The following is a 15,341-nucleotide window of genomic DNA, read 5'->3' on the forward strand; positions in this document are numbered from 1 at the left end:
AGCTAATATATATAGTGTTTGCGAAGCTTAGGACGTAAGGAACAACTTTCGTGAAGGAACTACAGGCATTCAGACGTTCGTTGGAAAGGTATGTTAAGGCTAAGCTCCGTTCTTCCTTTTAGCACGAATTTTGGGAAATCCCTAAGACATCAAATCTGATATTTTACTATTCTATTGCTAGAAAGACCTTCTGTGAAAGGCATTGGGATCATAGCTGAAGTATTTTCATGATGTTATTAGGTTGATATTCCACTCATTTAGTTAAATAGGGTATTCGACATTTATATATGTCATTTTGTTGGCTTTCTTAACTATATGTCTATATATATGAATTCGTATTCGTCTTTGGATTGTGTGACTAAAAAAACAAAGGCATTTAGTATTTGCGATCAGTCCTTCTTCCTTGTTAAAGTGTATTTTAAAATCTCTAAAGTGACACGTCGATTTTCAAAAATTTCAAATATAATTTTTATGTTTAAACTTCTAAAATACTTGATTTTTGAAATACTTTCTTTTACTAAATATCAAGAAATCAGGTATAAGGACTAAGTGAAGCATCTTAAACTTTTTATGAACATCTTCAGAGTTAAGTTATCTTTCTAAAAGTCGAGTTAAGTTTTCAAGCTTACTCAAAAAAAACATATAAGGTTCCACGAGACAATTGTATGCGATACGAAGGTGATTATGAGATTATGAGAATAAGAGTACCAATGAGCCAAGATTGTTTAAGTTCTTGTTATGGCCTATTATGTGCATTCAAAGTTCATATCATACATGGAATATTATGCATGGACTTCGAGCTATAATCGGAGGTAAGAGGCCTATTTGCCCGAAAAACTATATATATTGTACATATGGCCACAAGTTGGCAATATGATACCGGTTAGCTACCGGGAGTGACCGCCATTTCTAGCATTTGGTTGGGTATGTCATGCATTTGCATATATATATATATATATATATATGTATGTATGTATGTATTCATGACATGCGATTACACAAGCATACCATGCATATTTGATTACTATGAGGTTGGATGTTGACCATGGAGGCTATCAGAGTTTCAGTATCAGGTGGTATCTTTATTACTTTTTTTTACATCAGCTACGTATGATTCTACTTTCTACCTTACATACTAATACGTTTTTATTCGTACTGATGTCCCATTGTCTAGGGACACTGCATTTTTGCTTCATGCGTGCAGGTCTAGGTAGAGACTCTGATCGACCCCTCCGCTAGGATTTCGGGGTTCAGTTGTGAGTTGGTAAGCTTCACCTCTACCTGGAGCTTTCATAGGATGGTTACTTTTGTTGTACAGTTTGGGTATAGTCGGGTCCTTGTCCCGACAGTGCTTATGACACTCTTAGAGGCTATTGTGGACACCGTATTCTGAGTTTCTTTTTGCAGTTTTCAGTCTCCAGCCCATAGACTTGGCATGTATATATATATATGAGTGTAGGCATGTATGTCTCCAATCGTGGCCTCGTCGGCCAGCTAGTACTTTATTATTTTGGCTCGTCTACCTTTGTTGATATGGCTTATTATTATTCAGGTCATGACCTTAATGGTCCAGGCTTAGTAATTTAGATGTTGTGCTGCCCGATCTGTTGGGCCCCCAGTTTAGTTATCTAGTATGTTTAGTGGCTAACTCAATCGAATTCAGTATTGAGTGCCAGTCGTGCCTCCCCTAGTTTGGGGCGTGACACCCCCAAACTGATAAGCCGTTAATAAAAAAATTCAATCCGTTCATCGTCTGTTAAACCGTTAACCCGATACCAATAAGCCATTAAGCTTCGGTTCGGTTTTGAATACCCTTATCGGCGGCGGCCCATCCAAGAAGAACAATCTAAAAAACCTGGTGTCGGACCTCCCTCTACTAACAAGATCATCCCTTCTTAGTTGTATTGCTAAAAGGATCTCCATGTTCAAAAGAAACCTCCTGAACCTGATAATGACAGAAATAGAGGTGTTGGTGAATATCCCTATTCTATTCACCCATCCAGTATTCCTTTTGTAAAAGAGGAATGTGACTGGAATAACATTATGGTTTTAGCCCCCAATGAAGTGGAGAGTATTACATTCAGCAGACCAGGGTACATTTACTTTTACACTTACCCTTTTACTTTAAGACTTGGCAAGAAAATAGACTTAATCATCTTGGACTTTTGTCGGAACTACCGAGTTTGTTTAGCTCAAGTAGGACCGACAATATGGCACACTGTGGCTTGCCTTCGATTCCTCTGTTCCCGAACTCAGGAAAACCTAACTCTTGCTCATATGATCAATCTCTATGCCCCTAAACCGTGGAGGCGTGATCAAACTCAGCAAACGTGATTACCATGCCATCGTTACTAGTGTTGATGACGACAACGATCGTGGTTGGATGGAGAGGTTTGCTTTTGTTGCTCTTGGGGACATTTTACCGGCGTCAATATCTCCTATTCCCGAATCTTGGAACTACACCCGTAAGCTTTCTTAATATCATTATTTTACTGTTTTAAAGGAATTTCCCCTCTTTACTAAACATTTTTTCTTTTTATTTCAGCCACCAGTTGGGTTCCTCCTGCAGTTGAGAACCTAACTCAATGGGTTCAGAAAATTCTAGATACTTTCACACTAGATTCCCATATGTGGAAGGAAATTTCAGTCAGGTTCAACTGGAAAGGCAAGAACTATGGTGAGAAAAAGCTTCCCCTTTCCTTTTTTAACTTTTATCACTATACAAGAGATAATTTTTGACTTCTTACAACAATATGTAGGTCTTCCAAAGAGATCTTTTGTTTGTCCTACCGTTGTGGTTTTACATGACCCAAAAGTGGCACAATAATGGATTTAAGAAGCCCTTGACCGGAATACGGCTCGTGACTGCATCGAAGGCACATCTTCCTAGAGTCCCCAGCCAAGGAAAAAACCGAAAAGAAAGCATACCTCTAAATCTGAGGCAAAGGAGAAACCCTATGTTACAGAAGAGATCCTGAAAAGACTGACCACAGTGGTCCTTGATTAAGATAAAACTGAGGATGATGATGAAACGGTTTCTTCGGAGAAGAAGAAAAAGAAGAACTTCCTCAACTCAGCCGGAGGATGTAGAAGGAATCTTTCAAGAGTTTGAATTAGTTGAAAATGTGGGATCCCGCTTCCGGGCTCCAGTTGTCGCCTCCGGTTAGAAGGGTTTTTCTTCAGATGCTCCTTCAACTTCTGTTACATCACCAGATCTTGCCTCGCCACCAGTCCCAACCGAACAAGAGGAAGATGTGTGTTTCCCCCCGATCATCCAATCAAGTGAACATAGAAAATTCCTTCCCGGCATCTACTTGGAACCCTAATGACAAACATAGTGTTACCTTTTCGATTTCGGATGAATGTCATTTGCTTTCCAAGCCGGTGGAGATCGACAACTACTTGAAGCCTTTGGCTTTGGATAAAGACTGGAGGAAAATGGATGCTCTTTCTACTGAAAGTCTGATCAATAACAACATGCATCTCGTCGTTCAAGTATCCTTTCATTTTTAGCTCCTCCTTTATACTTGTTAAACACGACCTTTGATAACTTCAAATTTTGTCTTTACAGACTAACCTCATTGCCTCCGAAGGCTTACAAAAGATGATCCTGGATAAATAAGCACTTAACGCTGAGCAGGATCAACTTGGTGTTGAACGGGATCAAGTTGAGCGGGATCAACTTGCCAAGCGCCTCCCGGCTCTAGAGGCAAAGCTTGCTCACATAGGCAAACTTGAAGCTCGATTGGATCAGACTGAGCAAGAAAAGATAGCCCATAGCCGAGGGGTCACTTAGTTGCATGCTGAACTAGCTAAATTGAAGATCATGTAGGAAGAGCTGCAGGATGTCGTGACTTTGGCAGTCGAACGCGAGTCTGCTTCCATGGAAATAATCAACATCCTGGAAGAAAAATTAGGTTGAAAATCGAGGAAGCTACTGCGGCTGAGGAGAAGAGCACAAGAATGGAAGAAAGGCTCAAAAGAGTGATGGAGCAAAATCGCAAACATGCGATGACCAATACTGACCTTTCCATGACCTATGACATCTTGAAGGTTGATAATGAGTGGTTGCAATCGAAAATCCAAAGGCTCCAAGCCAAACTTTGAGATCAAGAAGATTATTTCTTGCTTGAGAAAACTCATGCAGTTTATCACATAAGGAGAAAAACTTTGGAGGATGCTAAAGAAGGCATTTCAAATATAGATGTCTGCATTGTTGAAGCCCTTGCCTTGGAGACAACTGCCTTCGAGAATATTCATGTCCGGCCCACTGCTTCAAGCTTCTCGAGCACTTGCTTAGAGTCCTCGGAAACTGAGGAAGAAGTTGAAGATAATGAAGAAGATACGGATGAAGGTGCTGAACAATCTTCATCTCCGCAAGATGCAACAGAGTCCATAAGAAGGGGTGTATGTAACACGCCAGACTTTAGACAGAGTCCCACATTGTCAAAACACAAGATAGATATTGGGTATATAAGTTAACAGTCCTTAGGCCCTAGTGAGGCGTTTGAAACCCGTGAGGGCCTAGGCCCAAAGCGGACAATATCACTAGCAGGCTAGGCTATTACATTTATAATTTTGATTTTTACCTTTTAATTATGAGGGTTTCATAAGAGGGCCCTTATGTATACAGTGCTCTTGAATAGGACGACTCATGTTCATTCCAGCACTTGCATTTGAAGTTTAGGTAACATTTTAGCGAAAGGAAAAACCATATCATTTGGAAAATAAATAAGATTTTAATACAAAAAGACTTTTATTTTATTCCTTCTATTTCAAAGTTACATTTACATAAGCCAAAAGTTTATACATTCACTTATGTAAAAAAAAAACTACCAATACATGCGGCAAATTTGTACTACTTATTTTTATAGAGCTGGTCATACAGTCCTCGGTCCTGACTCGAGGTCTTTCATTTCAACTGAACTTTTATGTTCAATATATAGTTTTCGCTTCCAGCAGTCTCCGATTTCATTTACAATTTTAGTGCTTTGAATACGATAGTTCTCTCCCTCTCCTCCCGTTTTTGGATGCAAAGTATTCGAGCACTGGAGTTCTTGTTGCTATTGACTATCCTTCTTTGGAGCAAGCTTTATGTTGTTGTCTAATTAAAAACCTTCTAAGAAATCTATTTGGGGCAAAAACTGGATGAAGAAAAAAAGAGTGCAGCGCATACTTTCAGTTCCATCAAGAATATTCAATAATAGTACCTTTTGAGGTGAGTCACGTTCTAGTTGCTTGGTAATTTTACTTCATCTTGATTTTTCAGTTGATATGAACCTTTATCAATTATAGCTTAAATTCGGTCAGGTTTTTCCCAGATAGGCCTCAACTTTCCGGCATTGACTTCCCATGTATTATGAGTTATCTTCCGTAAGACCAAATCTCCGACTTTGAAATAACAGAGATGTTTTCTATAATTGTAGTATCTTTCTATCCTTTGTTTTTGCGCCATCATCCTTACATAAGCCAAGTTTTGATGCTCCTCAAGTAAGTCCAACTTAATCAACATTGCTTCATCATTCTCCTGCTCGTTTACCCGGTAATACCTCATGGTCGGTTCACCTATCTCCACTGAAATCAAATCTTTTGCACCGTACACAAGGGGAAAAGGTATTTTTACTGTGCTCGACTTTGTCGTTGTTCGGTACGCCCACAATACTGTCAGTAGCTCTTCAGGACACCTGCCTTTAGCATCCTCTAATTTCTTTTTGAGGTCTTGAATTATCACCTTGTTAGTTGACACCTCTTGACCGTTAGCAGTTGGATGGTATGAGGAAGACGTGATCCTTTTAACCTTCAATCCCTCTAGGAATTTTGTAATCTTGAAACCTATAAATTGTGGCCCATTGTCACAAGCAATTTCTTTTGGTACTCCAAACTGGACGATGATATGATCCCAAATAAAATCAATCACTTTTAGTTATCCAACCTTCATGAGAGCACATGCTTCAACCCATTTAGTGAAATAATCAATCAAAACTAAAAGAAATTTTACCTACCTGGGACCTTGAGGTAGGACTAACTATATTCATCCCTCATTTTATGAATGGAAAAGGTGACCCCACTGAATATAAAAGTTCTACCGGCTGATGTACCAGTTAAGCATGACGTTGGCACTGATCACATTTTTGTACCAACACCTTTGCATCTTGCTCCATTCGGAGCCAATAGTAACCGCTCTCATTAACTTGAGCACCAACGAAATCGCACCGGAGTGATTTACACAAGCTTCTTCATTAACTTCCCTCATCACATAATCAACTTTCGATGGTCCTAAACACCGAGCCAACCAACCCAGAAAATATCGTCAGTATAATTGTCCATCAAAAAACAATACCGGGCAGCTTTTGTTCATATTGCTTAGGAGGCTTTAGAATCATCAGGAAATTTTCCATGCCTTAAATATTCTATAAACATGTTTATCCAATCCTAGATTAGGTTGTTTGAGTTAACTTCGCAGTAGTCATCCATGTCTAGGACTGAATACAACTGATGAACAACTACACCGAAATCAACTCATTTCATTTTCATGGATGAACCTAAGTTGGCCAGTGCATCAACTCCACATTCTATTATCTTAGAATATGGATCGTTGACCACTCCCTAAATCGGGAAAGTAAAATTTGAACTTTGTTCAAGTACTGCTGCATGCGATCTTCTTTGGCACCAAAGATCCCATATATCTAATTTATCACCAGTTGGGAATCACACTTTATTTCAATCACCTCGGAGATGAGTCCCTGAGCTAATTCAAGTCCTACAACCATAGCCTCATACTCGACTTTATTGCTAGTCAAGGAAACAGTTTGAATGGATTGTCTCAGGATTTTTCCTGAAGGAGTGAGTAATACTATCCCAAGACCGGAACCTTTTACGTTAGATATTCCATCTATAAATAAAATCCATACACCAAAAGCAGTTCCCGATACCATAATCATTTTTTATTTGCAGTTAAAGGCATCATCCCCGTACTAAAATCAGCCATAAAGTTAGCCAAAACTTGTGACTTAATCGCAGTCCGAGGTTTATATTCAATATCAAATTCACTAATTTTAACTGTCCATTTAGCCAATCGACCCAATAATTCAAGTTTATGAAGGACGTTCCTCTGGGTAAAGTCGTTACAACGGCTATTGGGTGACATTGAAAGTAGGGTCTAAGATTTCGAGAGGCGACTACGAGAGCTAGAACCAACTTTTCCAGGTGTGTATAACGTGTTTCCATATCTAACGGTATTTTACTAATGTAATATATAGGGAATTGCATACCTTCTTCCTCTCAGACTAGAACTGCACTCATAGAAACTTCTGATACCGCTAAATATAATTATTTTCCCCTTCGGTTTAGACATTAATGGAGGACTGGATAAATACCTTTTCAAGTCTTTCAACACTTGTTGGCACTCCAGAGTCCACAAGAATTCATTCTTCTTCTTTAATATTGAAAAGAAACTGTGAAATTTCTCTGATGAACTTGATATGAATCTGCTAAGGGCCGCCAACCTGCCGGCCAATCTTTGCACCTCCTTTACACTCTTCAGTTGGTCAGGGTATCTTCTATGGCCTTAATCTTGTCAGGATTTACTTTAATTCCTCTTTGAGAAACCAAAAAGCCAAGAAATTTCCCGGACCCAACTCCACAAGCGCAATTCTTCGGACTGTACTTCATGTTGTACTTCCTCAAGATGTCATATGTTTCTTGAACATAATTCAAATGATCTCCTACACTGAGTGACTTAACCAACATGTTATCAATATAGACTTTAATGTTTTACCAATTCGACTTTGCTAAGTGGCTCCATCATTTTTAAGCCCAAAAGGCATCACATTATAACAATACATCCCAAAATTTGTAATAAATACGGTTTTTTCTTGATTCTCCGGGTACATCCTAATTTGATTATACCCAAAGTATACATCAAGGAAACTCAACAGCCTATGCACAGCCATCGATCAGTTGGTTGATGTTTGGCAATGAAAAAGAATCCTTAGGGAAAGATTATTTAAATCCTTATGGTCTATACACATTCTAAATTTATTATTCTTTTTGGGTACAACTCCTGCACTAGCTAACCAACCAGGATAACTTACTTCACGTATTGAACCTATATTTAGCAACCTGGTTACCTCTTCTTTTACAAACATGTTTCTGACCTCAGCTATCAACCGCTTCTTCTGCTTTATCGGAGGGAAAATAAGGTCAAAATTAACTTGTGGACAACCACTTCCAGTGGAATGTCTATCATATCTGAATAAGATCATGCAAAATAATCAATGTTAGTTTTAAAAAATTCAATAACTTTAAACCTGAGGTCGGAGCTCAACCATGTTCCCAAGTAAACCTTCATCTCCAGGAATTCCATGAATAGAGCAATTTGTCCAAGCTCTTCTGCGATTGATTTCGTTGCATGATTTTCTTCTGGTGCCTGGAATGATCTGGGTACCTGATAAATATCTTATGTCTCTTTCTCTCCATCATCTTCAACCGGGATCGGAAAGGAAGTTGAAACTGATTCCTATAGTTGCTATTTGTTGATTCCTTCTTCCTTACTTCTAGATAAGGTGACATCATTCATTTTCCTTGCAGAAGGTTGGTCACCTCTAATCTTCTTAATCCCATCCAATGTAGGGAACTTCAATAATTAATGGTAAGTTTATAGAACATCCTTCATTTCATGGATCCATGTCCTACCAAGAATCATATTGTAGCCCATATCGCCATCCACAAATCTGAACAAAGTGGATTTCGCCACCCCTTCGGCATATGTAGGAAACACGATCTCTCATCGGGTCGCTACGCTTGTTAAGTTGAACTTCGCCAAAAGATTTATCACCAGAACTATGTGTATTTTTGGTTAGCTTTGCTTGTTCCAAGACCCTAATTGGATGATATTGGTTGAACTAATTGGATCAACCAACACACGCTTGATTTTAAAATCTAAAACATTTAAAGATATTACCATAGCATCATTGAGCGGTAAAAAAGGTCAACATCTTTCTCCATAAAGGTGATTTCATCATCTTCTAATGCTTCTAGGATTCTCTTGCCATGAGTGACTGATATCTTCATCTTTTCCACTGCAGAAAATGTCGCCCCATTTACTTGAACCCCACCAAAAATCATTTTTATTATTAGGCAGGGAGACCCTGTGGTTGTTTTTTTTTAATTCCTTCGCATCTTGATTCCTACCGTAGTTATTCTTAGCCTGGTTACTTAAAAATTCCCTAAGATGACCATTAGTTAACAACATTTCTACTTCTTCACGTAAGTGTCGCCAGTCCCCAGTCCTATGACCATGTGTACCTTGGAACTCACACCATAAATTAGGATCCCTTAGACTGGGTCTGATCAAATTGGTTTTGGGAACCTTGCTTATATTAAAATTGTAATCCTATAGTCGGGGATATCCTGAATCTTGAGATCCGGTGGTTCTTTATCCTACAAATTTCTAATACTCCGTCCACTATCTAACCTTCTATCCGGTCTGAATCTTTCTGACGACTGAAAACCTTTAACTCTACACCCATCAGATATTTCATTTGATTAATAAGGTTGAAAACGATTCCTGTATGATCTCCTATCTGCATCAAGATCATTTTTGAACTTTTCTTGATATTGATCTTGATTACGACCCTTGGATGACACCAAATAACCCAACTAATCATCCTCAATTCTATTTTTTTTATTCATATCGATTATAGACATCAATCCATATGGTTGCCTGAAATTCTAATAGACTTTCTTTCAACTTCCTTGAGGCATCGGAGCTTAAGGGGTTGAGATCTTTAGTGAACGCTTAAGCTGCCATTCATCTGGTATTGTCGGCAGCTGTATTCTCTCCTTTTGGCAACGGATCACAACTCTCACAACAACTCAGATTCTCCTTAAGCGATTCTAAATATAACTGCCTTCCTAGCTTGGACTTTTCTTGCCCCAACATACGCTTTGATGAAAGATTCTACAAGCATATCAATTGAATGTTCAGGTAAGAACGAATACCAAGTTAAATCTCTCTATGTTAGGGTTTTCTAAATTTCTTTAGCAAAACTGATTTGATCTCAAACAGAGCCAAATCAATTCCCTTTACACCCATAGTGTAAGTTGTGATGTGCTCTTGTGAATCCGAAGTTCCATCGTATTTTGAAATATCCGGCATCTTAAACCTTTTCGGAATCAACTCCGGGGTCGCACTTGGTTTCAATGGCAATTAAGTATACTTTTTTGAGTCTAGGTCCTTCAATACCGGATGTTCCCCAAGGATAAAATCCATCCGAGCGTGGAATTCTTTAGCATTTTGATCCATCTGGCCATTCATTTCCTTCATGAACCTCATGAGTTTAGTTTTAAAAGGATTATCTATGTTGTTTTCATTCCCGGGTCTGCTTCCTGCACCACCTGCTTGATTATCATTAGATCTGAACTCCTCCCTTGAAGTGATGTTACCGGTTCTTTACATTATGTGATTTGTAGGTACGCTGGGAGGGGATCAAACTCCTCCATTAAAATTATTTAAGGTAACCGATAGTGCTTGCTGGAGCTCAATCAATATCTGGTCCTGTCTTGAGAGATGATTCATGATTTTCCTTTGTTGTGCTCTCAAAACTTTTACCGTCTCGACAACGGGTTCATCATTCATATCATCAGGGGTAGGACTCCTCGTACGCCGATTATTTCGGTCTTTCCAGACTGGAGTTGCCTCATTTCCATTGATGTGGGCTTCACTAGTCAAATCATTCAATTGATCTCCACCACGGAAATTATCCTCATGCTCGTTGTTTGTTCCAACATTGATTGAGTTGTTGACATCATTAGGTACCATATCTGATTTTTTCTTTACTAAATAAAAACTTCAAAGTACGTTAGTAAAATATGAATGGAGCAAAGTAATATCACAACTGTCTATGTCCCACGGTGGGCATTAAACTGTTTACTCGTAAAACAGTACAGTTAACGTGATTTACTCGTTGTTGTTATTGCTTTTCCATCTATTTTGTTTCCTAGGATGCTTATATTATTTTTTCTGATTTTTGTTGTTGTGACATATTCTATTGTCTATTTTTTTGATGAAGGTATTCTATTGTCTATTTTCGTCTTCTTGAGCTAAGGATATCTCAGAAACAAGCTCTCTACTCCTCCGGAGTAGGGGTAAGGTCTGCGTACATTTTACCCTCCCAGACCACACTTGTAAGATTTTACTAGGTTGTTGTTGTTGTTGACATTAGTAATTATAAAGTAAAAAAATAGTGCTTCATGTGCAGATGATCGGGAGAAGACGTGGACAATTTACTAGTGCACTGCCATGTTGTACCCGAATTGAGGTCAGACTCTACTGAAATCACGCTTTAATTCTACTTCACACTTAAAGCCCTGCATATCCTTGGAGCCTTTATATCATTTGCCTTTAAGAACACTGCTCCCACTTTATTACCCTTGTTAAGTTAGGCAAGCACTAGCTAGGGCCGCAAATTGCATCTGCATCACTTTTTCTCTAGAAGTTTGTGTCCTCTAAAGCCATAGTTCGAAATATTCATTTTGTTGTCTTCATAGTCCGAATTCCTACATGAGACATTACGATGTAATTATAAATCTATTAGAGCTCAGTTAGAAGGTAAGTAAAGAGGAAGTTCTTTGAAAACATTCAGTACTAATGTGTTATAGGTATTCATGCCTATCCGCAGAAGAGTGCGAAAATATTTATTTACGGAAATGTGTCTTAGTTTGTACCATTAACTCTTTCCTCGCGTTTCTATTAAGCCACCTAATTAAAAACATAGGCATTGCATAGAATGCTATCATTATTCCTCTTTCAACAACATACAATGCCAGAATTAAGCTTAAGGGATAGGTTACTTCTAATCCTGCTGCTATCATCTCCAAAAAACGCAATAATCACAAATTAAAAAGTAAATGTATTTTTTTTTTTTTTTGGTAATTATGTTTTCCATTAATCACCAAAGAGAACATTACAAAGCAGTAGAACCATTCTCGGCTCACTTAGTCTATACAAGTTTCTATTCTATCCTACCTTATAAGCAGTACATAAGACATTAATTAAATGTCTGGCTAGTTAGTACATTGTTTTCAATACATAAGTTGCTGCATCTTCTCCCTCATTCCTCCTTTAGCTTTTATGTTGCAAAAACATGTTATTTCCCTTGCCACTTGTTCTGCAGTCTTCATTGTCTCTCCAAAAATTCTGTTGTTTCTCTCCATCCATATCCCATGTATATGCTCAGAGTATACCATTTTCACAATTTTTGTTTTGCATGATCTCCCTTTGGCTTGCTTTATTATCCATGCCATCTTCTGTGTGTATGACAGTGATGGACTCACACTGATTTGAATCCATTGCATAAGCCTTCCCCATACTATGTTAGTGAATTTGCATTCACCAAACAAATGTGCATGTGACTCAACTATTTCATTACACAAGCAACAACTTGTGTTTGCTTGGATTCCCCAGTTAGCAAGCCTATCTGTTGTCATTAGCCTCCCATGGCATTTCATCCACATAGTGAATATAGCCTTGGGCCTAGCTTCATTGTGAAACATCAAGGTTCTCCATGCCACCTTGTTGTAGCTTCCCAGAATGCCCAAATAAATTTGCTTGGTTGTGGTCCTTTTGTATTGCACTGTGGGCAATTGCTGGATTACTCCTCTTGCTTCCATAATCTTTCTCACCATCCAACTTGCTTGTTGGGGTATATTCATCTCCACTATACTTTGCCTCTTTATGTAATAAGTATGAATCTGCTTTATCCACATCTTGTCTTTCTTCTGTGCTAAGTCCCAGTATACACTTGTTATAGCTGCTTTATTCCAAATTCTGATATTCAATAAATTGTACCCTCCAACAGACTTAGGCAAGAACATTCTGTCCCAGGCTATCAATGCTCTCTTTGTGATTGTATTGGATCCTGACCATATATAGCTTCTGCAGTAAGCCTCTATCAATTTCATCACTTTAGCTGGTAGTATGAAAATTTGGACCCAATAGGATTGGATATCAAATATCACTGTTTGGACTTGTAAGCACGTGATTTTTGCCCTATATGAGAATTACTCCTAAAAAAAAATTCAAAATAAAATGATTTTCCTTGGTGTGCAATTTTGTGAGATTTTGTGATATTTTTGGATAATTATTTGTATTTGTCTGTGCATGTTTATTTGTTAAATTAATAAAAATACAAAAATATGTCGCATTTTGTATGTAGGATTTAATTCTACAATTTGTTAGTAATTAAGTTTGTTTACAAAAAATAAAAATTACAAAAATATGGCATCTTTTACATTTTTAGCATTTAATGTCCAAATATACAATTTTATGCTTAATTATTACTTAATTGTGCGTTAATTGTTATTGGGAGTTAATTTGCGCTTTTATAACTTAATTTAGTTCTTAATAATAATTTAAGTATTTTTAGAATTTAGTTTTAGAAAAATAAAAGAAGAAAAGAGAACAAAAATACAAAGAAAAAACGGATTGGGCCACTTCTTTAAATTTCAACCCTAGGCCCAAACAATTGTTCAACCTTCCCCATGACCCGGTCCACTTCAACCCGGGTCGACCCGGTCCACTTCAAATCGGGTCGACCCGGTCCGCCCCATTAACAAAAAACATCCGTCCAAAGTCCAAACACCTCTATCTTGCAAAAAATAAAAAAAAAAAAACAAACCCTAAAACCTAAAGAAAACTACCCGCCCCCACTCTCCATCTTCTCCAAAAAACTAAGAACCACCAAACGACCTCCCATGGCTGCTCCGTCGCTTCATCTTCACCGTCGTCCCCTTCATCCTCCGTCAACCACCATCCATGCCATACCAGTCGACACACCCTCGTCGTCCATGGCTGCCCTCAACCAGCTGCTTCTGCCTTCTTCTTCCTCGACCTCACCATCGCGAACGTCCACCATTGACGCAGCCAACAACTGCTCCAGCTCCTCCGTGCTGCTGCTGTTTTCTCGTCGCAGCTGCTACCTATAAATCGACCTTCTTCGAACGGACCCAACTGCTGTTGCGTCGTCCGCTTCAAGCTTCAGCTCGCGCTACTGCTCTTGCTTCTCGCCACTGCTCTTGTTTATGAAACCCCATGGATGCCATGTTTGGTATGTTGTTTCTGTTTCATCTTCTTCATCCAATGAACAACAGTCCAAACAATGCTTTCTTCTTCGTGTTTCGTCGACACAGCACCTCGTCGCTGTTGACTCCATGGCTGACCCTTCCTCGTCGTCGTCCATGGATGTTGTTGCTGCTCGAGCATCGCTTCTGCCGCGTCGACTGTTGTTGTTGCTTCAGTTGCTTCATAGGTTCATGTTCGTCGTCGTTTGTTCGAGTTTGGTCGAGGGTCGTCGAAACAGTCCGTACATATTCGTGTCGATCCGGTTAGTAGATTTTGAGTTTTATTTTGTCCGTATTTTGTTTTGATATTCTCGAATCTAAAATCGGCAAATATTTGTTTTGTTCACGTCTATCGTTTGAATTAATTTTTTTTAGTTTGTTCATGTGTTCTGTCAAATTAATTTTCAGATTTCAAATGGAAATTTAATTAGTTGTTGTTTTTCATGTTTATTTCATGTTTGTATTATTGTTTAGGTAAATATTTGTTAGTTTAATGATTGTTAGATTCAAATTGAAATTTAATTAATTATTTCTTCAATTTGTTTCATGTGATATGTATTTTTCAGAAATTATTAATGTTGTTTGAGTCATTTAATCCGTCATGTTTTGTTGTTTAAAAATAGATTTAGTTCATGTTCGTCTTTGTTTGAAGTTCATGTTAAATCCAGTGATTTAATGTGAGTTTATGTTTTGGTTTTTGATTCGTTGATGAATCATGTATTGTGTTGTTAATATTGTTGTTTCCTCGCTCATCCATTTTTGGTCTAAGTTAACCAGGATTGGTTCCCGATATGGTTAATTTATTTCCATTAATTTGGAGTTGTGTTGTTCATCGTGTTCATGTGATTTGTTGTTGAAGATTGTTGAGAAATTGGTCATCTTGACTATATTTTGGTTAAGTTATGATTAATTGATTGTTTAGAGCTGATGGGGGTAGTTTGGTAAATTGCAGTACATTCAGGGGTAGAATGGTAAATTGCAATAAGGTCGGAGGGGTAGTTTGGTAATTAAACATTATTATAATTGTTTATGTAGGCATGTGAGACAAAATATAATAGGGTGGTGTTTTTGATATACTTGTTTAACATAATGGGGGACAAGACAAAATGTAATGGGGAGGAATATTGTATTTGTTTATGTTAGGCATGAGGGACAAATTATAATGGGTTGGGGATGTGGTATTTATTTAATGTAGGCATGGGGGACAAGGTTTAAAATAA

The 15,341-nt window shown here is 38.1% G+C and overlaps 2 protein-coding genes across 2 annotated transcripts; both read right to left on the minus strand.

Moving 5' to 3' along the window:
* Positions 1 to 5,296: 5,296 nt before the first annotated feature.
* On the minus strand, positions 5,297 to 8,571 carry LOC138874542 (uncharacterized). The gene is made up of 3 exons (XM_070153155.1): positions 8,447 to 8,571; positions 8,130 to 8,250; positions 5,297 to 5,881 (listed from the first exon to the last, which is right to left on the minus strand). Exons 1-3 carry the CDS (start codon positions 8,569 to 8,571, stop codon positions 5,297 to 5,299), a joined length of 831 nt encoding a protein of 276 aa, XP_070009256.1.
* Positions 8,572 to 12,084: 3,513 nt separating this feature from the next.
* LOC138874544 (uncharacterized) lies at positions 12,085 to 13,916 on the minus strand. Its single transcript, XM_070153162.1, has 2 exons — positions 13,826 to 13,916; positions 12,085 to 12,971 (listed from the first exon to the last, which is right to left on the minus strand). The coding sequence occupies exons 1-2, from the start codon at positions 13,914 to 13,916 to the stop codon at positions 12,085 to 12,087; spliced, it is 978 nt and encodes a 325-aa protein (XP_070009263.1).
* Between the last annotated feature and the right edge of the window lie 1,425 nt (positions 13,917 to 15,341).

This window comes from Nicotiana sylvestris, chromosome 1, assembly GCF_000393655.2.
Source record: "Nicotiana sylvestris chromosome 1, ASM39365v2, whole genome shotgun sequence".
In the NCBI taxonomy this organism is placed as follows: domain Eukaryota; kingdom Viridiplantae; phylum Streptophyta; class Magnoliopsida; order Solanales; family Solanaceae; genus Nicotiana; species Nicotiana sylvestris.